This window comes from Callithrix jacchus, chromosome 2, assembly GCF_049354715.1.
Source record: "Callithrix jacchus isolate 240 chromosome 2, calJac240_pri, whole genome shotgun sequence".
NCBI classification, from domain to species: Eukaryota; Metazoa; Chordata; class Mammalia; order Primates; family Cebidae; genus Callithrix; species Callithrix jacchus.
This window is the reverse complement of record NC_133503.1, coordinates 127,392,058-127,415,970: the sequence shown is the minus strand read 5'-3', so window position 1 is coordinate 127,415,970 and position 23,913 is coordinate 127,392,058. Positions and strand designations below refer to the sequence as shown.

The following is a 23,913-nucleotide window of genomic DNA, read 5'->3' as shown; positions in this document are numbered from 1 at the left end:
TAGAGAGTGACTTCGGTTGGGGGAAGTTGATAAGACCTCCTTGAGAAAATAACGTTTAAACTGAAATGAGAATGAAGACAAACCAGCCAGCCAAGATCTGTCTGTAAGTTAGGAAGAAACATAGTGTGTTTGAACAGCAGAAAGGGCACTGTAGTTGTAGAGTAGTGATCAAGGGGAAAGTAGGAGATATAGACAGAGAGACTAGCAGAAACCAGCTCATCTAAATAATAATGACACCTTATACTTGAATAGAACTCCGTGTGACCCAGGAACTGCTTTAAGTGCTTAACACTAACTAATTGAAACATTCATTACCCATGTACTCTTTTGAGGAAACTGAAGTACCAAGAGAGGCTAAGCAGCTTGCTCAAAGGCCAATACCCCGTAAGAAGCAAAGCTAGGAGATGAACCAATTCTTGGGGGTGTGTATTTTTTACCACCATGTTATACTTCTATATGAAACATTCTAGGCTTTTAAAAAGTCCGTATTTTATTCCAAGTGCAATAGGAAGCATTGAAGGGTTTCAGCAAAGAAAGATGTGAATTGATGAATGTTTTAAATATTCAATTTTTGATAATCTATGCAGATTTGATTGTAGGAGAGCAAGAGTAGCAGCAGATATATCATCTAGGAGGTTATTGTAGTAGCCTGTGCATGAAGTGGGGTAATTCCGATCAGGTGGCAGTAGAGATAGAAAGAAGTGAATTGGATAAGTGGAGATGGAGGAGTCAGACCTACTGATAGATTGGATGGTGTGTGTAGTGAGGGCATGAGAAAAGTCAAGGATAAATTGACTCCTGGAATGGTTCTCTTCCCCCTTTTCACTTCTGGCTTCCCTTTTCTAGTCAATTTACAAGCTCCTCCTTGGCCGGATGCAATGGCTCACACCTAATCCCAGCACTTCGGGAGGCCAGAGTTAGAGGATTTATTGAACCCAGGAGTTCGAGACCAGTCTGGGCAACATAGTGAGGCCCCGCCATCTCTAGAGAAATTTAAAAAAATTAGCTGAGCATGGTGGCTCAGTCCTGTAGTTCCAGCTACTGGGAAGGCTGAGGCAGGAGAATTGTTGAGCACAGGAGGTGGAGGCTGCAGTGAGTCATGATCACACCACTGCAGTCCAGCATGGGCATCAAAGTGAGATCCTATCTCAATAACAAATAGATAAAAAAATCCCTCCTCCATGTTCCCCTTGTTGCCTGTGCTGTTACAGATATAATAATACCTACCATGCTCTTGGGATAAGTTATTGCTTTTCCTTCCAAGTAGACTACTGTAAACTGCAAAAAGACCTTTCATCTTCTAGAAGAGTGCCTGACACACTGACAGTGCTTAATCATTTTATGTGTTGCCTAATGAGTGAGTGAATGAATGAATAAATGAATGAATGAATAAATAACTAAATGCCACAGTGAACCATCTGGATGGTTTTTAGAATCCAGGCTCCACCACTCAGATCATGAAGACACACCAATCAGATGGTGAAGCCTAAGAGTTGTCTTCCTCAAAGTTTTTGGGAGGTGAAGGTGAAAGTCATAGAGAGGAAAGGACAACAGCATCCAGTGAAGATGGAGAAAGGGATATGAAAAGGAGAGTGGCATTTGGATGGGGAGAATTGGAAGGGAATTTACAGGGAAAGTAGCAGACGACCATCCCTCAGCTCAACTTTAGACTTTCCACTTAAAGAAAGAACTCATGCAATGAACAACTTGTGGTATAGCTGCTTTACAGTGTTTACAGAAGCAATTATAACAGCCAGTAACACTGAGTAATTTCTGCATGTCTGTACCGATTCTTTGTAAATCCATGATCACTATTAATAGATGTAATTAGTTTGGGGCTAACTTCAGGATAATTTTTTTATATGAGAGGTGAAAGTTGCAAATATACGATCCACATACAACAGATTTTCTGGGTTTGTAGTGGAAAACACAGTCGTAACTATTGTTGAGTCAATACATCAACATCTTAAGGTTTTCTCTGTTTATTTCCAGTCACAGAAGAGGCCAACGACTAACGTAAATGAACACCTTGTCTATTGTTACTGTCTTTATTTTAACCCAGGAAGAAATATTTTCTTTAACAATACACATTATATTATCTTATAAACTGTTCTAATCATAGATTCTCTACCATTGGCTTAGTTATTTTGATGTTCCCCTAACAGTAGCCTCACCTAGAGGCTACTATTAACTTGTTGACCATATTTTCATGAAGCAAACATTGCTTATGCATTAACAACAACTTCCATGATTACCAACACATTCTCTAGCCTAATTAGTAGAGGAAATATAGTCATGCACAGTCATGAATAAGTGAATGAACTACATAGTGATATTGTCACTTGAAAGAGTGATATATTCCCATATTCTCAATTTGGCATTTATTTGGCCAAGGTGTGTGTGTGTGTTTGCTCAAATTGTGCAGATGGAATTTACATCATCCTTATTCTAAAGAATCTACTGACAGAGAATGAGGAGTAATTGATTATTCTTTATTTAGGGATTTCTCCCTTACTATACTCATTTGGACCACAAACCATCTGGTAACAGTGAAAGTTTTATTAGGATTCATTTGTATTACTTGAATTGTAGGTGTTCCAGACCAATTCCTGCAGGTAGCAGATTTCTTTTAAACATGCATACTCTATAAACATTATACTCTGAACTACTGAATTTCTTTCTTAAAATATTTAGATTTAGTGAATTTTGTTTTCATGACCCAGCGCATTAAGACCCAAGATTTAATACACAAAAGATTTGACCACGTAGCTCTTTGTTGATCCTGTTAAGATTGCCTTCACATGAATATATATTTATATCCAACCGAAGCTATTAATTTTCTTACATATATAAACATTTAGAACAATAAATAGCTGTTGGCGAATTGCTTTTTGTCATTGTTTTGTTCCAACATACCTTTTTTTTACAGCACAGCTATTTAGCAATACTCTGTGTTTCAGAAACCTCCCTGTTGGATAGATTGGGTTGAATGTCATGTCCGCTCATATATTCTTAAAATTGTGATGAGAAATATAATTTGGTAAGAAATACTAAAGAATTGGAAGACAGTTATTTTAAACTAATTTTAAAGGAAGTAATGAAGGTTTCAAACACATACCAGAATTGAAGTTGATGATAAGCTGTTTATTTTTCCATTTAAAAATAGTATTTTATTTGTGGCAAAGTTAATCATCTAAATAATTCTTCAGGAAGGAAGATGAGATTTTCTAGAACATATGATGAATATAAAATTGGAGATTTTTAGATCACAAAATTCTCACTCTTTCTCTTCTTAGAACCATATCTTTGTGCTATTATCATCTCACTAATTAGGTCCAAATTAAAGGAATATGAAATAGGTAGAAGGTACTTTCAGAGAGTCCTCTGTGAACTTTCTGAATTTCTTAAAAAGATAATGAAATTACTAAAAGATTTTAGTTCAGATAGTAATTAAATACTTCTTTTGCTTAATTTAGAGCAGAAGAAGAACACCAGAGCTAAAAGATTCCTTGATTAGGTGTCAGGAGACATGTGTTCTGACTCGGGTCTCTCACCAGCCATCTGGGAGCTTGTCATTCCTCTCAGTGGAACATGCTTAGTAAGGAATTGGACCAGTTTTACTTTAAGGTTGAGCTAAATTAGAGAATTTACTTTGTAAGCCAAAGAGATCATTAAAAGTGGAATTATTCCCTTGTAATATATATTCTAAAATGATAATAGTCTTAGCAATATTTCAAAGGATAATTTAGTACAGCTAATAACACACTTCACTTTGTTTTTATTTAATTTCATTAAGTGCCTTAAATTTACTTTGGATAAGCTATATGCAGATTAATAAAATACTAAACAATTGCATGACAGCAATGGTTATTATACATTTGGAATAAATTAATGATTTCTATTGTAAGTACATTAAGTATAATACTATATTAATTATTTTGGATTTCTTTGTATCACATGAAAGATTTTACAGGCCAGCAGGTTAAAATTTTAATTTTTAGCAACAGAGAGTCTTTTTTTCTTAAAGGGTATTGTATCTCCATAATATCTTCTTGCTGCTTCAAAATGACTTTTCTCCAGTTGAACCCACAGTGTTTACAATGAGAATGATATCATTTCTGAAGCATGGCCATGTTGAGATGTGTGTTTCCAATATGTTTGACCACTAGCACAGTGTTAAATATACAACATTTCATTGGTTAAAAATCATTACTTCATTTTGCCTTGAGGCTACTATTAACTTGTTGACCATATTTTCATGAAGTGAGCATTGCTTGTGCATTAACAACAACTTCCATTATCCCCAACACATTGTCTAGCCTAATTAATAGAGGCTGGAAGATAGGGAGGAGGGTAGGAGAAAGGGATGGATTCCTGTAAGAGTGAGAACACATTTCTTTTGCACGTAATGGTGTTAAACTGTAGTCAATATATTCTTTATCATTAAAAGCTTGAGAGTTTAAACAAAGGATATTCTGCAGATAAATATTTTAGAAGGGTTAGGTGAACAGAAGCCAACTTCCCCCTAGTGCATAATTGAAGGTAGTATCTCACTGCAAAGTGATGGTAGCTGCGTTTGTTATAATTATGAAAGCCTTTGGCTCCAATGCAGGACCAAAGAGGATCCTGCAAATGTTAAAATTTTCCAGGCTCCAATCCTGTGAAGCAGTTTTTAATTTTCATTTCCTCTTTGAATTTTATTTTCATTTCCTCTAAGGTAATGTGACAGTTATTGTAACAAACATTTTTTGTCTTTTGACCTGTAGACATAATTTTCGTCTTTCAGATGTTCCTCCTAACGTTGGTCCTGTCCTTTTAACCTGCCCTACAGATTCTAGTCTGCCCTTCTTTGCCCTTAATTGCTTGAGTTCTTATGCCTGCCTTTTTTTTTCACTTAGTTTGTTCATATTAAACACTAAGTTAAAAAATATTTTACAATAAATGATGCCACATTTCTATACATAGAAATGAGCATTATTAACCCCTGTTGTTGTAAAACATCATTGAAATTGTATGCTATTCTCTTTATATGAAGTCATTCTAATTATTTCACATGTTGAAGATGTAACCAAAGTATTTTAAGGGTTGCTTATCCATTCACATGTTGAATAGATTCAGTCTGGGTTTTTAAAAACTGTTAATTTGGTATTTTCTCTTTCCTCTAGTCAAAGTGGAGAAAAGCCCCACTGTGAGGGGCTCCCTCTCTGGAAAAGTCAGCCTACCTTGTCATTTTTCAACAATGCCTACTTTATCACCCAGTTACAACACCAGTGAATTTCTCCGAATCAAATGGTCTAAGATTGAAGTGGACAAAAATGGAAAAGATTTGAAAGAGACTACTATCCTTGTGGCCCAAAATGGAAATATCAAGGTTGGTCAGGACTACAAAGGGAGAGTGTCCATGCCCACACATCCTGAACCCGTGGGCGATGCCACCCTCACCATGGTCAAGCTGCTTGCAAGTGATGCGGGCCACTACCGCTGTGATGTCATGTACGGGATTGATGACACCCAAGACACGGTGTCACTGGCTGTGGATGGTAAGGCTTTTAGTATCTGCAAAAGTGTAGTGTAACAATGACATCTGGTTCAGAAGTGTTATGAAATAGCACTTAGAAGTAACTGTTGTTTGGGGTTTGGACGAGTGTAAAAACACCCATCAATTTAATAGTCCATGTCTTTCACCAAAAATGAACTGCTATACATTCAAAAAGGTCAAGGCAGGTGCGTTTTTGGCAGCCACTTCACTGATTCCATCAAGGAAGGTATTGTATACTGAAAATAACAAATACTCCAAGACATGACACATAATTTAATAATGATTACTTTAGTGTTGTGACTTATTAATGACTCTTTTTCAAGACTCTAAAAGCTAATCTACATTTTTAAAACTTTTACACATGTGTGTATTCACATGTATATACATATATGCACACAGACATATATATGCATGAAAAACATTTCCCCCATTTTTCTCTCTTAATATGATTATTAAAATGTTTGAGTTTGCTTTTAAGAAATTCTATCTTAACTTACATTGAAGAAATAAGTTACTTAATAAAAACCATGGTATGTATCAGAGTGTCTTAAAAAGGCCAAGACTTAATAAATATTTGAATTGGATCAAAACAGGAACTTAGTATTTTTTTTAAGGTTAACATCCTGGTTCTTATCCACTAAGTCTTGCAGTGAGACATGTTAGTTTCACCCTCTTTTCAGGGGTGGTTTATGTCATTTGAATTTGAGTTAGGAGACAAAGCAAAGAAAAATTGCTTTAATTGGGTACACACATAATGCCACAGCTCTTGGAAGCCTAATATTTTGGCAAGTTATTAAGCAAAATTCTAATACCCAGACATGATGGAACAGATTCTCTTTCAATCCTCCATTTCCCTATAATATATTTACCTTTCAGAAATATATGCAAAGGGTTTTATTAAAAGTCTTTCTAGTGTAGCCAAAAGGAAATACTCTGAATTTCAGATGCAACACATTAACTTTCTGAATACCCTTTTATATTCAAATTCTATTGCTTCCTTCCATAAATCTATTGTTATGTTGTCTAGGCATCCACTAAGTATCCTGGGTTCTTCTAACATTTTTATCAGTTATTGTAGTTAGCCCCACTGCTATGATTTCTCTCTCTTTTGTTTATATATCACTTTTAAAATCCCCAAAGGAGTTTAACAACTTCTTACAATTTTTCATCATTAAAGAATTAGCAATGGATTTGCCCCTTGCCCCTCTGAAACAATGAAAATCCTCCACTTAATCTCCTTAGCTCCATGGGGTCTTCAAATTATTCCAGCAACTGCAGATACTTGTACAGATTGAAGTTCCCTGCCTTGGTTGAGGAGGCCTCTTTGTGCCCCTTTACTGCCAATCTTCAGTGCACATGGAAGATTTTTAATTACCAAGAAGACTGTTTGGAGCTTTGATCAACATAAAACTAATCTAAATCTATTCAAATTCTTGCTTAAGCCTTACAGATCATTTCAAGCTATCTCTTATACTCACCAGGTAGCACCATATATATTTCCCGGCAAAGTTTAGAGAGATTCTACAAAGGTACAAATTGGAATTTAATTTTTTTTTTTTGCAAAAACTCCTATTTGAATCATAAAATGTCAGAAATGGGAAAATGAATGCTAGTTGTTATTTTATCTACTCAGAGCCTGTGCAGGTCTTTTTGTGTTGGCACTGATCAGAGGTACTTATCTATGAGATGGATAGTCTTTTCCCCTGTAGTTATTTTTCTGGGACACACCTACCTTGGAAGACAGAGACGATCTAAGGATAAACACATGGGAGACAGTCTTAGTAGCTAAAAGTCAGGCTGTGGAAGATAGGCTGTTGTCAGTCCCAGAAAGTTACTAGGGATAAGAAGAGTGGCACGAATCTTGAAAACCACAGTTTATCCCAAATAACAACAAATAAAAGTGTTCTTAAATGGGATGACTCTTAATAAAATCTCATTCATAAGACCCAGTGCCTCAATTTCTATTTTTCAATGACTTCTCTGGCACATAAGTTTGATCCACTCTGATGTCTTGCAAAATGAGTCATCATATTTACTCCAGCTAAAAATGGAGAGACTCTTGTTGACATGGGAAGAGAGGATCCAGAGCTCCACCCCCTTGCCTGCTCTATCCTCATCCCTTTGAAATTTCTTGAGTCCTGGAGCACAGTTCAAAACCACTAGTTTATACAATCCCTAAAATACGACAGAGTGGAATTTAAGGCAAGTATCAGAAGCTTCTACTAGGAAGAATTTACTTCAGGCTTTCTTTGGATAAAAATTATACATGTTATCTGTCATAGCAGAGACCCTACGTTATGCTGGTCAGGTAAAGAAGATGATAAACGTTTGAATAGTACATGGTGGCCTACTCCACATTTTTCAATCCTTTACCTAATTTGACCTTCACGCCAATCAAGTAACATACACAATTTTAGTTCCACCTTATGGGACAGAAAATTAAAGCTCAGAAAACTGGACTTGTTCTAATCCCTAAGGAGCAAATTAGGGATTAGAACAAGCCTACTCACTCATAAATAGTCCAGTGTCTTTTCCACTCTAGTACATTGTCTCTCAGTGTTGTATATATGGAGAAAGTGGTGTTAGTGAATATTTTTATGAGGTAAGTGAGTGTTTCATGCATATCTATTGGGTTGACCCTGGATAAAGTCCTGAGTAGAAGTTGATCTTGTGTTCCCTTTAGGTCTTTGTGTCTTCTGCAGAATCTACTCCCTTTAGGTATCTGGTGTTCCCATGATTGTCTGAATACTGCCTTCAGTCAGGAAAAGTACTGGGATTTAGTGACTTAAATCTTGTCCTTGCATCTAGAAAACTTTCTGATGGAGCAGAATGGGATGCCTAGATGAATGGCATTTTTGGAGCCCCTCAAATCAACATAATTTTGCATAATGCTGCATAAAGTAAAAGTAAATAATTATGATAGTATTATTGTGTAACCAATTAAGTTGATACATTGCTCCAATGAGAAATTTTGCACAGTTCAGTGGGAAATTTGAACAGGCTAGCAATTGTTTGCTGTTGCTTTTGCAGGGGTTGTGTTTCACTATAGGGCGGCAACCAGCAGGTACACACTGAATTTTGAGGCTGCTCAGAAAGCTTGTTTGGACATTGGGGCGGTCATAGCAACTCCAGAGCAGCTCTTTGCTGCCTATGAAGATGGATTTGAGCAGTGTGACGCAGGCTGGCTGTCTGATCAGACTGTCAGGTAAGGGGTCTGGGGGCCACAGGCCTTAATTATTAACTTGAGAGTGAGAAGAAAGTGCCACTAACTAGCCATTTATTTCCCCAGATATCCCATCCGGACTCCCCGAGAAGGCTGTTATGGAGATATGATGGGAAAGGAAGGAGTCAGGACCTATGGATTCCGTTCTCCCCAGGAAACTTATGATGTGTATTGTTATGTGGATCATCTGGATGGTAAGATGTTTGAGTCTCTATATCTTCATATGAACTGAGAAAATTGAGGGAAGACCAGAAGTGCATTGGAATAGAGCAAGTCTTCATGCTTGTTTGGATTCCAAACGGTGGCATTTTGTTTATATGACTATATGATTTTGTGGTAAAATAAGCCGAAATTAAAGTGGAAAGGGAAGGAGAAGTGTGTAAATGGTTATGCAGGTTAGAAATGTCTTCAGTTAATGGCAGGTTTTCTTACAGTCATGCTGCTTTTGGACTGTTTCCAGTACACTTTTAGAGCATTAAGAATAGAAAGCTGTAAGGGTGGTACCTATTCTGGTGAGAGCATAAGATAAAAATCATGTAATGACAATCCACTGTGAATCCAAGTGCAGACAAATACCCCAGAGCTCAACTAAATAACTCTGTAAACTAGCCCAGCAGGGGTTTTCAAGTTTCCCTTCCTATTTTGTTACACTGATATTCAGAGCAATCCTTCATTCATTCAACCAATCAATACATTAAATCAATCAACACATTAAAAATCACCTACGGTAATTTTTTTTGGGTACTCTGCTAGTTACATGAGATATGAAGTTAGTTAAGCTATAGCCCTTGCTTTTAAGTTGCTTACAGTCTGGTTTTGGCAGTGTCATTTCTCCTTTGCCTGAATTAGAGATTCTTAAAGACCAGTTTGAGTTCAGTAGTACCGACATTATCTAAAAGGAGTGGTGCAGTTTTACTATAAAGGCACAGGGGGCTGGGCACAGTGGCTCACACCTGTAATCCCAGCATTTTGGGAGGGCTAGGTGGGAAGATTGCTTGAGTTGAGGAGTTTGAGAACAGCCTGGGCAACATGGTGAAACCATGTCTCTACAAAAAAACAAAATTTAGCTAGGTGTGGTGGCATGCACCCATAGTCACAGTTACTCGGTGGGTGGGTGGAGTGTGGGGAGCTGAAAGGGGTGGATTACTTGAGCGAGGAGGTGGAGGCTGCAGTGAACCGAGATTGCGCCACTGCACTCCAGCCTGGGTGACAGGGTGAGACCCTGTCTCAAAAAATATATAAATAAATAAAATAAAGGCACACAGAATAGCAGTTTCTATGAATTTTGAAATGGATTTTCATTTGTATTAACAGCTATTGTTAGAATCCTAAAGGTATAGATAATAATGTTAAATTCTAATTTTAATTTTGACTAGGTGCACATAAAAAGAATGATTTCAATTTTCTTATGTTTAAAATGAAAAGGTTGGATTAGATAATTTCTGTGGTCCCTTTCAACATTAAAATTCTGTGATTCCATGATTCTGTGAATTGAATAAGCAGCCTTAGAACCTGAAAACTAGATTATAAGCAACTTATATTTTCCTAATGCCTCAACTAAATTTGCAATGGAAGGCCTGCTTTCAAGAAGGGTGCTTCGGTGTGGTTCTTGAGTATCTTAGCATTCTTGTTATCACTATCACTAAAGATTGCCAAATGTGTTTTCTAAACTGAAAGTGTGGATGTGAGCAACTTTTATTTTTGTATATAGGCAAAGGAAAAACATAACATCCAAGCTATGGTTGAAATATGTAAAACTAGAGCTTTTCTCTTGCCTTTATTCTAATTGATTTTAAAATATAGAATAGAAGATAGTTGGTAGGGGAATCTGATTAAATAATCTAGGAAATAAATTTAATTATTGCTATTTTGGTAAGGTGGAAATTTGTATCACTATTGTTTTAATTTGGTGTAATATCTGTAAGGGTGATAATTATAAAAAATATCTGAAATGCTGATAATACTAGAAATGATCCAGAGGTAGTTTTTGCAAAATTATATGTAAGTTCTGACTAACCTAAAAGATCTTAACCAAATATTATTAAATCGTGTGCTTTCATGGCCTGATTCAAATATCTCAAGCCAGATTCCTTGGTGGAAAGACATCCATGATGCCACCAGCTGGAGAGCCCTTGTGATCCATCATGTGTTCGTTCTTCAGTTTACCCTGATAGAGGTACTATCAGCTCTTAGCTCTCTAAAACTGTAAGATTGCCCAACTTCAAAATAATTTCTTCAAGCCCAGAGAGGGACGTTGTAGAAGTCCCAGAAATTTCAGGGCCTCTGCAAGTACTGTTTGAAGAACTTTTGACAAGTCTTCGTGGTGGGAGTCCTTCTAGGGATTTCCTAGCCACACTGTCCTCACTGACTGCTGGCTCCCTAGAACCTGTTCATAGTATCATAACCAGTGTTCAGGAACTGGACTCTGTCAGAAGAGGAGCTGAGAGGATGTCTGCATATCTCCCGTGATGAAGGATTTACTAGTCTCATAGCTGTCCTCTCCTACTTCCACAAACACAGTCACTTCTAAGGCAAATGTTATGCCTAATACATTTATACAATGTATTTTATAAAGTTATTTTGTATAAATCTACATATTTGGTGGCTGAAAACTTTTAATGTGGAATCTAGCATAACTTTCCTTAGGGTCTTTATACCAAATCAATGGAATTTTAATCTTTTTGTTTTAGTATGGAAAATTGGAAGAGAAATGTAAAAGTCAGTACAAATATTAATTCAAGCACTGGCTGAAATTTGTGTCAGCAAGGTAACAAGGCATTTGTTTCATAGAAGAAACTTGACAATTCTGGAAGATATTCAGCATGTTTACAACAACATTGTTCATGACATTATTTTCCTCCTTGTTTATTGGCCCTTGGATTAAGTATCAAATCTTTGAACACTGCTCTTCTCTTTCTTGGCTTGAAAGTCAGCAGGAATGGGGGTTAAAGGTAACTTTTATAGATGATGAGGTAAGAGGAAGATCACAAAATCATTCTTGTAAGGCTTCTCTCATTTCTTAACTGAAGTATATATATATGTCTTCCCTTTTGAAGTAAAGACCATTGGCTAATGAGTGAACTGATAAAAAATTCTTGTGGAAAATTGACTACATAAATTACATCTGGTATTTCAATTGCCACGTTGAGAAAAGATTATTTGAAGTTGAGTCAAGATTCCTCATAAGAGGACTTGCTAACTTCATGAGTCAAATAATTCCCACCTATATTTTATTTTTGTATTTAAGGGAGCCAAGTGTGTGTGTGTTTGAAAAATGATGGGGACAGTAAAAGTTAGATTTGATGTATTCTGAATGCATGTGATGGGATACACACACAGGAGTTATGAACCAAGGTGCAATTACTTTAGATCAGAAGCCAGATGGTCTGATGAAAAAGCCAATTAAGTATAAGATGAAATGTTGCTCAAAAAGGCAATTAATTTTCTGTTTTAATTATTGTGGAAGATACTTAGTTGACATAATGTTGACCTTTTTTTCCCTCCTTTCTTGTTTTATAATGTCATATTTTCCTGACACATGTGTTTCTCTATAAAATGTAAGTAATTGCACTACATTAAATCCTGCCAGTTTTGGGAGAAGAACCTAGTAGGGTTCTTTTTCTAAGGTGGTGATTATAACAGTTATGCATATTCAATGAATACTCACTTCTGTTTTTCAAAGCCTATTCACTAGCGAACATTTCAATATCAGCTTGTGTTCTTAGAAATGATTTGGAAATTATAATGGCTTATTAGACATGATTCAGTCAGTAATAGATATTAATGGAATTAAAATTTTAAAACAAGAATCTAGAAATTAAGATCCACAAAATAATCCTTATTAGGAATTTTAATCTTTGTTTCCCTGTAAGACAGATTTGGAAAACATTGGGAGGGTTTTAATGCAGAGTTGAGATGATTAAATGGCTCAAGAAATTAGGTAAAGGATCAGAATTATTTAGGAATGAAATTAATAGACTGTTTGGTTTCCTGATGGTAGCTGGTACTTTAAAAAATAAGTTTCTTTGTTTAGGTATTTAATTCACCCTGCAGATACATTGGAGTAGCGCAGATGAGATCGGGCTACCTTCTTTCATTGTTGACCCATTTAGTTTCCTTGCAAATGAGTCAGTCCTTCCAGTCTTATCCCCAGACCTGACAAATGGCTGGTTCAGGAGCTCTTTTCCTCCGTGACATAGGCCTACACTCTTATGCTCTGTATTTTCTTTTTTTTTTGAGACGGAGTTTCGCTCTTGTTAACCAGGCTGGAGTGCAATGGCGCGATCTCGGCTCACCGCAACTTCCACCTCCTGTGTTTAGGCAATTCTCCTGCCTCAGCGTCCTGAGTAGCTGGGACTGCAGGTGCACGCCACCATGCCCAGCTAATTTTTATATTTTTAGTAGAGACGGGGTTTCACCATGTTGAACAGGACGGTCTCAATCTCTTGACCTCGTGATGCACCCGCCTCGGCCTCCCAAAGTGCTGGGATTACAGGCGTGAGCCACCACATCTGGCCTGCATTTTCTATGTAGCCCTGCCTTTGGGTATTTATGTCACTTGGGTTGACTCCTACCCTACTATTTCAATTCCCTGTTTTTTTTTTTTTTGTTGTTTGTTTGTTTTTGTTTGTTTTTTTACACAAGCTTCCCAGCACTTTGACAGGCCTATAATGTGAACACTCTCTTTCATCTCATATTTCCTCCTGAAGACCTAGTTGATCCTTCTCATCTTTACCATCTCTGAATCTTGAATGTGCAACTATAATTACCCTCTTGAAAATATTTGCTTATACTTCCCTCTCCTATTAAATATGGATGTGGGGAAAGAACGAAACAAAGAAATTCATTTTTGTATCCCTAATGTGTCCTTGGCATATAGTACGTGCTCCATAGGTGGAGATGCATAAATGAGGGAGTGAATTAACTTACAAACCATTGATGCCTCCCTACTCACATTGCTTTATACTTATTTCCTGGATAGTTTCATACTTCACCAGGCTCCATCAGTATCTTATCTGCTTCCTGATTTTTTCATTGCTTTAATTTTCTTACTAGTTTGTTTAATTTCATTTTTTTTCTTGTGCATAAATTTTAAACCAAAAGTCTTGTGGGACATATGGGCATGAAAGAATACCAAAAGAACAAATACGTGAACAATGAAGATGTTAATTTCTAGTTTTGCATGTTTAGCCCCCAAATTCTCTTCTGAATTTCATACCCATATTTCTAATTTGTGAATCATTTTTGTGTTTCATTTTTGGTTTTGGTTGTCACAAATAGTCCCCATGACTTTAAGAGTCCTTGAGGGGATCTGTTTTACTACCATCAAAACACTTAAACACCAACGCCGTATAATTCTCCTTAACATTGTGCTTTCATTTTGTTGGCTTCATCCAAAAGCAAAAACTCTCCAAACCCCCTAAAACCTGCCCTACTGCAGTCTATTCAACCTCGATTTTCACACTCTTCAGTGGGACTCCACACATGTGCATCTGGCCCTCCACAGACCCTTTGCTTGCTCCTGCCTGCATGTCTGCTCTGTTCATCTCAGTGAGCACACACCCCTCATGTTTTCAGCATTGTGATTTCACCTGTGCTTAAAGACTTACTGCTTCCAGGATCCGCTCTTTGGCTGTTGCAGTTCACACTGAAATTTCTTGACTCTGACCTTCTACTTTACTTAGAATTAGTTTGATGTGATTTATTGCTTAACTGTTTTCTGGTTTCTTTGTGTTCATCAAACACAAAATGTTATATATCTGTTTTATTTCAGCAAAATTATTTTAAGCTCCTAGTAGAGATAAGACCATAAACTTCTATATCTTTCTCAATTGCAATCAAGAGCCTGTTCCCATCACAGACACATAATAATCAATAAATACTTGATGGTACTTATAGTATTTCTCCAACTTTTGTCTCTTTTAGAAGCTGCCTTCTACCATCACCTTTCCATTTCTATAACACTTGTAAAAAATGCTTTGCTTTATTTACCAAATTCATAAAGATCTACTTTTTACCATTATTTAATCACCAAGATACTATATTTTCTTCTTTGTATTTCTCCTCCTACTCTTTTCTTTGATGTCTCATAGAAATAACTCATTCCCATAGACACTCCTTTTCTCACCTCTCATGATAATTTATTCTCCTTGCCTCCCACTCCTTCCCAGCAAATTATCATCTCTGGGATTGCTGTTCTTGTATCAATACCTATTCATTAAGTATAGGTTATTATTTTTACTGTTTCCAGGATGGCTTTGTCACCTCTGTGTCTTATCTAATGCCTCCATATTATCCTTTTGTCTCACCTAGAACCAAAAGCAAGTTTTCCATTTTTGTTATTTCATGAGCTCCTTTAGATATGAACATCTAAACATTTAGATAAACATCATAAGTAGTTCTTAGAGCATGGTTAGTTCTAGCTTCTTAGAGGTTTTGGTTGCACCAAAATCAGATATTGAATCTGGAAATTATGTAATTTTTTTCTATAGACTCTCAGATTGCCTGATAGTTTTAATGAAATTTACAGTATATATTCTACAGAATATTTCACTGATGAAGGTTATTTAAGGATTAGTGATTTCTGTCCTTACTGGGCTTATTCAGTTAAAAAGCCCCATTTCAACTTGAAGAGCTTCTTGCACACTGTGATTCAGCTAATGGTTAAAATAGTGATTCCTGATTTCAGAATCTCTTCATGTTTGTTGCGGTTGGAGCTAGAAGGTGCTGAAAACTTTTAATCTGTTCTCTGTAGCTTTCTGTATAGGCTTTGGAGATTAACGCAGCTTGCTTAGAGTTGCTTCTGTGTACAGTGTTTGAACAGTCTAAGAGCCACTGAGGAACGCAGTCAGGCACAGCATCCTGGAAGCACCTCTGGAAGATGATGTCCTTATTCAGCATAGTGGTTTTAGTATACTGACTGTGAGGTACCTTTATGAGTAGAACGAGGAAGGAAACTATGTAATGTATGGCTGGATTATTATTTAACTTAAATCTTATGAAACCTTTGTCAGGTACTTTTTAAAAGAACTTTTACCTATGAGGAAACAGGCACAGAGAGGTTAAGTTATTGAATATGCCTTTTTTCTTCTTCTATTGCCATAAACTCACAGGGCCACCAAAGATTCCCCAGTAGAGCAGCAGGCAGTCTTACAAGCCAAGAAGATCAAAAATACCCTCAAAGCTCCCCCAACTCTCTGATATCTCATTAGAAAATATCCTAATTCTTATTTGAGCAGTGATTGCATTACTGATTGGATTACAATGATTGGAATTGCTGGGTCAAATGGTAACTCTACTTTTAACTTTTTGAGGAAATTCAATGCTGTTTTTCAATATCGCTGCACCATTTTACAGTCTCATCAGCAATAGACTAGGGCCCTGATTCCTCCACAGTCTTGTCAACACTTGCTATCATCTGACCTTTTGTGTAGCCATCCTAATGAGTGTAAAGTAGTATATCTGTGGTTTTAAATTGTATTTCTCTGGTGACTAATGAGCTCCAACATGTTTTTATGTGATTCTAATCATTTATTGATCTTGTTAGAAAGGTCTACTCTGAAACTTTGCCTACTTAAAATTGGGTTGTCTTTTTATTATTAAATTGTGAGTGCTCTTTGTATATTCTAGATTTGCATGTCTTCTCATGTAAATGATTTACAAATACTTTCTCCCATTCTGTGAGTTGTCTTTTTACTTTTGATAGGGCCCTTTGAAGAACAAAAATTTTTAATTTAGATGAAGTACAATTTGTCTGTTTTTAAAATTTTTGTGCTTTTGGTGTCATATCTAAGAAAACATTGCCAAATCCCTTGTCATGAAGATTTAGCTCTGTGTTTTATTCTAAGAGATCTATAAGTTTTACCTCTTTTGTTTTTATTTTGATCCATTTTGAGTTAGCTTTTGTATATGGTGTGAGGTTGGGGTCCAAATTAATTCTTTTGGATGTGTTCCTAGCACCATTTGTTGAAAAGATAATTCTTTCTCCATTTAATGACCTTGGCACCCTGTTGAAAATCAATTGACCACAGGTAGATGGTTTATTTCTGGACTCTAAATTATATTCCGTTGATTTGTATGTCTACCTTTATGCCAGTATCATGATGTCTTTATTACTGTTGCCTTGTAGTAAATTTTGAAATTGGAAAGCGGGGGGCCTCCAACTGTGTACTTCTTTTTCAAAATTGTTTTAGTGTTCTGGGTTTCTTGGGTTCCCACCTGAATTTTAAAATTGGCTTGTCAATTTCTGCAAAGAAGCTAGCTAGGATTCTGTTATAGATTGTATTGACTCTCTAGATCAATTTGGGGTATACTGCCTTCTTAGCAATATTATGTCTTCTGATCCGTGAACCTGAGATTTCTTTCTGTTTTTTTTTTTAGATATTCCTTAATTTCATTCAATGATATTTCATTTATTTTCAGATTATTTTTGGCAGTACTTTTGTTAAATTTACTCATAAATATTTTATTTTTGATTCAAGTGCAAATGAAATTTTCTTAATTTCTTTTATTGATTGTTTATTACAAATTTATAGAAATGCAATTGATTTTTATATATTGGTCTTGTATCTTACAACCTTGCTGAACTTGTGGCTTAGTTCTAAATGTTTTTTAGTGGATTCCTTAGTATTTTATTTATACAGTCTCTTTCATTTTGTAATCTTACTTTACGTGAGTAGAACTGTTTTGATATAAACTCCTTAAAGCATGTGACAGTCATTTGCTTTAAAGTTTTGATGTCAGGGTCTCCTGGAGTTCTGAATCAAAAGAGCTTCTTTGGAAATACAGTCACCATTTACCTCCCAACTGTGAAAAGCCAAAAAACCCACACTAGGCTGATTCTCCTGTGGTGACCTGAGGTCATTATGTGCCTGTCAAACCAAATAACATGTTCAGTCTTTTGTATATTTTGAAGACTCAGAAACCCAGAAATTTTTTAGAACCTCTTTCTCACTCTAATTAAAACCTATTGCTCTGTCAATGGGAGAGAATGAGTCCAGACATTCTGAAAACCGTACAAATATGTTTACATTTTAGTGGGGGCTTCCTGCATCTTTAACTTCTTTGAATTGACATAGGTAAGATCTTGTGTAATATAGTATCAAATATGCACATTCATTTTCAAATGAATATAATCTGATTTAGAGAATGTTAGCTATTATAGTAGACTATGGATAATACACTAATAATTAATTAAAGGTTAACATTTTTAAAAGTCAAAGTCTATGGTTTAATGCTCTACTTCAGCCTAATACAAGGGAGAAATTTCGAAGGGGCTCTGCTAGCTTTCTAGTCTTGTTACTCCCAAATTAGAAAGATTACCAGCCTAACAGTAATTCTGGGGTCTAAAATGAAGTTATTTTGGGAGTCCTGGAGTTTCCTTGTCACTGTTAACAGAAGATTGGCCTTTGTGCAGGTTAAATAATCAAATCTTAGAGGAAATTGACTTGGTTTTAAATTATCTACAAATATTAGCTCTTAAAAGATTATTTGTATATATTAGCTGTTAACCAAACCGTGTGCATCTGATGGACTTTGTGATTCAGTGGATAATGAGCATTAGTTTTTCCTGCTTTGATCTTATGTATATTGATACAGACAAAAATATGAGAGAGAGAGAGAGAGAGAGAGAGGGAGAGAGAGAGAGAAGAAAAAGAAAGTGTTGGAAAAGCTTAAAAGTCCAACACTTCAAAGCTAATTGTTTTATTGAATTGTTGCTATCACCTTGTTACTTGATATATTCTGTTAGTGATTTTATCATCTGGGTGTTTAGAAGCTTATTTCATGTAACTACTTCAAGCTTACTCATCCCATTTACTTTTGCATACATTTATTATTTATATACTATTTTGACCCAGATAGCAAGGAAATGTAAAAACATTTACAAATCTTGAAGTTTTATAGTAAAAAAACAAAACAAAACAAAAAGTAGGGAATGCTGGTCCCAAATGGAGAAAGGAAATTATAAATTAGTTTATAAGAACTGATTTTCAGACCAAACAGTTGAGTATAGTAGAGCTATAAGCACAATGAACAGAAGAAGCATAATCATGTATCACAGCACCCAGCAAATATACTCCGCTAGAAAACTGGTGAGATCTCAGCTTTGACTGCCACAGAGAGCAGCCCCTCCGCTGCAGTCCAGGAAAGAATTGTGTAATTATCTGTGATTAAGTCTTCCTTCCACTTTGGTGATTGCAAGAATTGTCAGTGGAAGAGAAAGATCCTATCCCGGTTTTACATTAGACTTAGGCTCTTTAATCATACTGTTGAGTGACTCCTGAGTATAAACTCTAGCTTTTGAACACTGTGGGTCATTTTTAATGTTTTGATTTGTTTTCATCACTGCTTGCCATTTCAGTATGTGTCATGTTTGAGTCTGCCAAGAAGCAGTTTTTCCATTTAGCAAACAGAATTGTGAAAAAATATATACATGGTCCACTTTCTTGGGAGTCTTGTAGCAGCTGGTCACATTAGAGTATTTCTCCCCTTCATATTTCTGATGTTAATTCCCACAATTAAGATAAATTTAGTTTGTAGAATGTCACCAGGTATCAAAGTATCACAACATGTTTTCCAGTTTCTTCTAGGGCATCCCTGGAAAGTTGAAATAACAGAAATATGCCAAAGTTATAAGTTTTTAACTTGAAAATTTTGGAAAACTGTGGCTTAAGATACTGCATATGTTTTCCATATGAATATGCAAAGTATCCTATGCATGAAAGGCCCTGTTCTACATCATATTTACATGTACACTAATCTGAATATGTATATACCTTGATGAATTCTTATTATAACAATCTAGCTTACTTTAAATCTGACATCTTAAATAATGCATCATTTTGTTTTTATAAAAGGTATTTGGTATATTTCCTGACGTATTAGTCTGTTTTTATGCTGCTGATAAAGACATACCTAAGACTGGGAAGAAAAAGAGGTTTAATTGGACTTATAGTTCCACATGGCTGGGGAGATCTCAGAATCATGGCAAGAGGCAAAAGGCACTTCTTACACTGTGGCAGCAAGAGAAAATGAGGAAGAAGCAAAAGAAGAAACCCCTGATAAACCCATTAGATCTTGTGAGACTTATTAACTATTATGAGAATACCAAGGGAAAGATGAGCCCCATAATTCCATTACTTCCTCCTGAGTCCCTCCCACAACATGTGGGTATTCTGGGAGATACAATTCAAGCTGAGATTTGAGTGGGGACACAGCCAAACCATATCATTCCACTCCTGGTTCCTTCCAAATCTCATGTCCTCACATTTCAAAACCAATCATGCCTTCCCAGCTGTCACCCAAAGTCTTAACTCTTTTCAGTATTAACCCAAAGGTCCACAGTACAAAGTCTCATCTGAGACAAAGCAAATCCCTCCTGCCTATGAGCCTGTAAAATCAAAAGCAAGCTACTTCCTTCCTAGATGCAATGCAGGTACAGGTATTGGGTAAATAGCCATTCCAAATGGAAGAAATTGACCAAAACGAAGGGGTAACAGAGCCCATGCAAGTCTGAAATCCAGTGGGGCAGTCAAATTTTAGAGCTCCAAAATGATATCCTTTGATTCCAGGTCTCACATCCAGGTCATGCTGATGCAAGAGGTGGGTTCCCATGGTCTTGGGCAGCTCTGCCTCTGTGGTTTTGCAGGGGACAGCCTCCCTCCCAGCTGTTTTCATGGGCTAGTATTGAGTGTCTGAAGCTTTTCTGGGTGCACAGTGCAAGCTGTCAGTGGATCTACCATTCCATGTTCTGGAAGATGCTGGATCTCTTCTACCACAGCTCTACTAGGCAGTGCCCCAGTAGGGACTCTGTCTCGGGGCTCCAACCCCATATTTCCCTTCTGCACTGCTCTAGCAGAGGTTCTCCATGAGGGCCACACCCTTGCAGCAAACTTCTGCCTGGACATCCAGACATTTCCATACATCTTTTGAAATCTTGGCAGAAGTTCCCAACCTCAATTCTTGACTTCTGTGCACCTTCAGGGTCAACACCACATGGAAGTTGCCAAGGTTTGGGGCTTCCACCCTCTAAAGCCACAGCCTGAGCTGTACATTGGCCCCATTCAGCCATGGTTGGAGTGGCTAGGGCACAGAGCACCAAGTCCCCAAGCTGTACACAGCATGGGGACCCTAGGCCTAGCCCAAGAAACCACTTTTTTCCTCCTGGGCCTCCGGGCCTGTGCTGAAAGGGGCAGCTGTGAAGGTCTCTGACATGGCCTGGAGATATTTTTCCTATTGTCTTGGGGATTAACGTTAGGCTTCTTGCTGCTTATGCAAATTTCTGCAGCCAGCTTGAGTTTCTCCCTAGAAAATGGGATTTTCTATTCTATTGCATAGTCAAGCTTCAGTTTTTCCAAACTTTTATGCTCTGCTTCCTGTGTAAAACTGAATGCTTTCAATAGAACCAAAGTCACCTCTTGAATGCTCTGCTGCTTAGAAATTTCTTCTGCTACATACCCTAAATCATCTTTTTCAAGTTCAAAGTTCCACATATATCTAGGGCAGGGGCAAAATACTGCCAGTCTCTTTGCTAAAACATAACAAGAGTCACCTTTCCTCCAGCCCCAAGTTCATCATCTTCATCTGAGACCAACTCAGCCTGGACCTTATTGTCAATATCGCTATCAGCATTTTGGGCAAAGCCATTCAACAAGTCTCCAGGAAATTCCAAACTTTCCCACATTTTCTTCTCTTCTTAGCCCTCCAAACTGTTCTAACCTCTGCCTGTTACTCAGTTCTAAAATTGCTTCTACATTTTTGGGTATCTTTCCAGCAACACCCACTCTACTGGTACCAATTTACTGTATTAGTTTGTTCCTATGGTCTTTGTTCCCAAGGCCAATTTACTGTATTAGTTTGTTTTCACACTGCGGATAAAGACATACCCGAGACTGAGAGGAAAAAGAGGTTTAATTGGATTTATAGTTCCACGTGGCTGGGGAGGCCTCAGAATCATGGTGGGAGGTGAAAGGCACTTCTTACATGGGGGCAACAAGAGAAAATGAGGAAGAAGCAAAAGCAGAAAATCCCTGATAAACCCGTCAGATCTTGTGAGACTTATTTGCTATCATGGGGATAGCACAGGAAAGACCAGCCCCCATTATTCAGTTACCTTCCCCTGGATCCCTCCCATAACACATGGGAATTCTGGGAGGTACAATTCAAGTTGAGATTTCTGTGGGGACACAACCAAATGATATCACTTTACATTTTATTTACTGTTTTTAATTAGAGAAAAATAAAATATTCTCTCATGAATAGGTAACATTTAGAAACATGTTCCAAATCTGTACTATTATTACAAGTTTGATAATCATCCTATCCATGTAGCTGCTTTGATGAGGCTACTCCTGGAACTTTTTAATGAATAGGCTTCTTGTCAAACTACAAAAAAAGATGCTTGTTTTCCAGGAGAGCAACTATCCAGCAAATCTAAAATACATTAAATTGTTCAGGTACAGGTATCCGGAAGCAGAGATAGAACACAATCTTGTTCTATGCTAATAAGATAGACATTTTCTCTCATCAAAGCTGTGCATCCCCGGTCTAACTCTAAAGTTGTCCTGTGATAAAAACTCAGGAAGAACTTTTATTATTCACATAAGAGACAAAAAGTTGGCATTAAGATACCCTCTGGGTAGGAGCTTACACAGCTGGGCCAATTAAATCATGTTGAGAGAGAGCAACTAAGCAAACGTGCCTATTTGATTTGCTTGATTTCCCATGTTTGCTGTGGTCAGTGGTTTTCTCTTTTGTCCATTCCTTGGGTTCCTGATTTGACTTTGCCTCTAGGCATTAGATTTTATCTTCAGATGCATCCTTCTATGACCATTCATTTTTGGACCAAGCCTGGATTTACAATTCTGTTACTGGCTCAGACTTCATTTCCATCCAATTTCATTTCGCTGTGCTATAGTTTACAACATATAATTTGACTTATAAATAATTCCTGACTATGGATTTAAAGATTGAAAATAGATCAATAGAAACTTTGAAAATGTTAACATCTTCATTGCTTTTCTCAGTGTAGAAATGGCCAGTGTTTAGCTTAAAATCTGCATTTGTGTGTGTGTGTGTGTGAGATGTGGGGTTGAAAGACTTACTCCTAGAATGTATTGTTGAGGAGAAAGCCTGTTGCTATCTGCCATACCTTGATTTACTTTGTGCAAAATGATCTTCTTGTTAAGTAATGAGCTCTTTCTATGTTCAGTTTAAATTGCTGTCTTAGGCACTTCATCAGAGTTCCCTGCTCTGCCTCAGTCCCCTTTTTGCTCACTTGCAGTCTTTGACATAACCCTAGGTGGCAATTGGCATCCGATATACTTTAGTTTGTAATCTGCTTTGATTCTAACTGGGTACCCAGTCTGCTCACTTTGTTCCTATCTTGAACAGGTTGACATGTACCAGAAATTTAGTACTAACTTACTTGTGTTGTAAGTTAATTGAGATTCCTCTTCTTGATTAAAACACACGTCTTTACAGCAGTGCTTTCCAAACTATTCCATAAAACAGATTTATGTAAAGATGTCCCTGCCTTAATAATAAAGGGTTGATACATGGAAAGGACAGAAGTTTGGACATTTAACTTATCATGCTTGGTATAGATTGGGTGTTAATTATAAGAGATTAAAGACATACTCAGTTCTATAGTGTAAATGCTTCACTCCATCATTAGGTTTTTGAGGTGAGCAAGGTAACATTCACACTAAACAATTATGATTTAGAGAGGCTTAGATCGTTATTTTTTAGAACAGAATTTAAGTAATTTTTTCTTTTTCTCATTATTCTGAAAAAAAATAATTACACTATAAAATAACTGATCATGCGCGTTTTCTTAACAGATTAATTCTTTTAATCCTCACCTTCAACTCAATTGATTCCAGTTAAATCTTGTTTTTTTCATCTGAATTACAAGAAACCCAATGGTAATGTTTCTTGAAATATGTTTTATAAAAATTTTATTTGGAAACTTTGAAAATTTTCTACACATAATTGAAAAGGATCCACTGGGCACAATGGTGCCTGCTTGTAGTCCCAGCTACTCAGGAAGCTGAGGCAAGAAAGATTGCCAGAGGCCAGAAAGTTGAGGACAGTGTGCCATGATCATGCCTGTGAATAGTCACTGCACTCCTGCCTGGGCAATATAGCAAGA

The 23,913-nt window shown here is 36.8% G+C and overlaps 1 protein-coding gene across 5 annotated transcripts in view; it reads left to right on the top strand.

Annotated features, from left to right (window-relative positions):
• Positions 1 to 23,913, top strand: part of VCAN (versican) — a 113,320-nt gene that overhangs the window by 12,706 nt on the left and 76,701 nt on the right. For all 5 annotated transcript variants that reach the window (XM_078365881.1, XM_035291249.3, XM_035291250.3 and 2 more), the window contains exons 3-5: positions 5,166 to 5,540; positions 8,570 to 8,744; positions 8,829 to 8,956. In XM_078365881.1, coding sequence (XP_078222007.1) covers positions 5,166 to 5,540; positions 8,570 to 8,744; positions 8,829 to 8,956 — 678 coding nt within the window. The remainder of the gene's footprint in view (positions 1 to 5,165; positions 5,541 to 8,569; positions 8,745 to 8,828; positions 8,957 to 23,913) is intronic.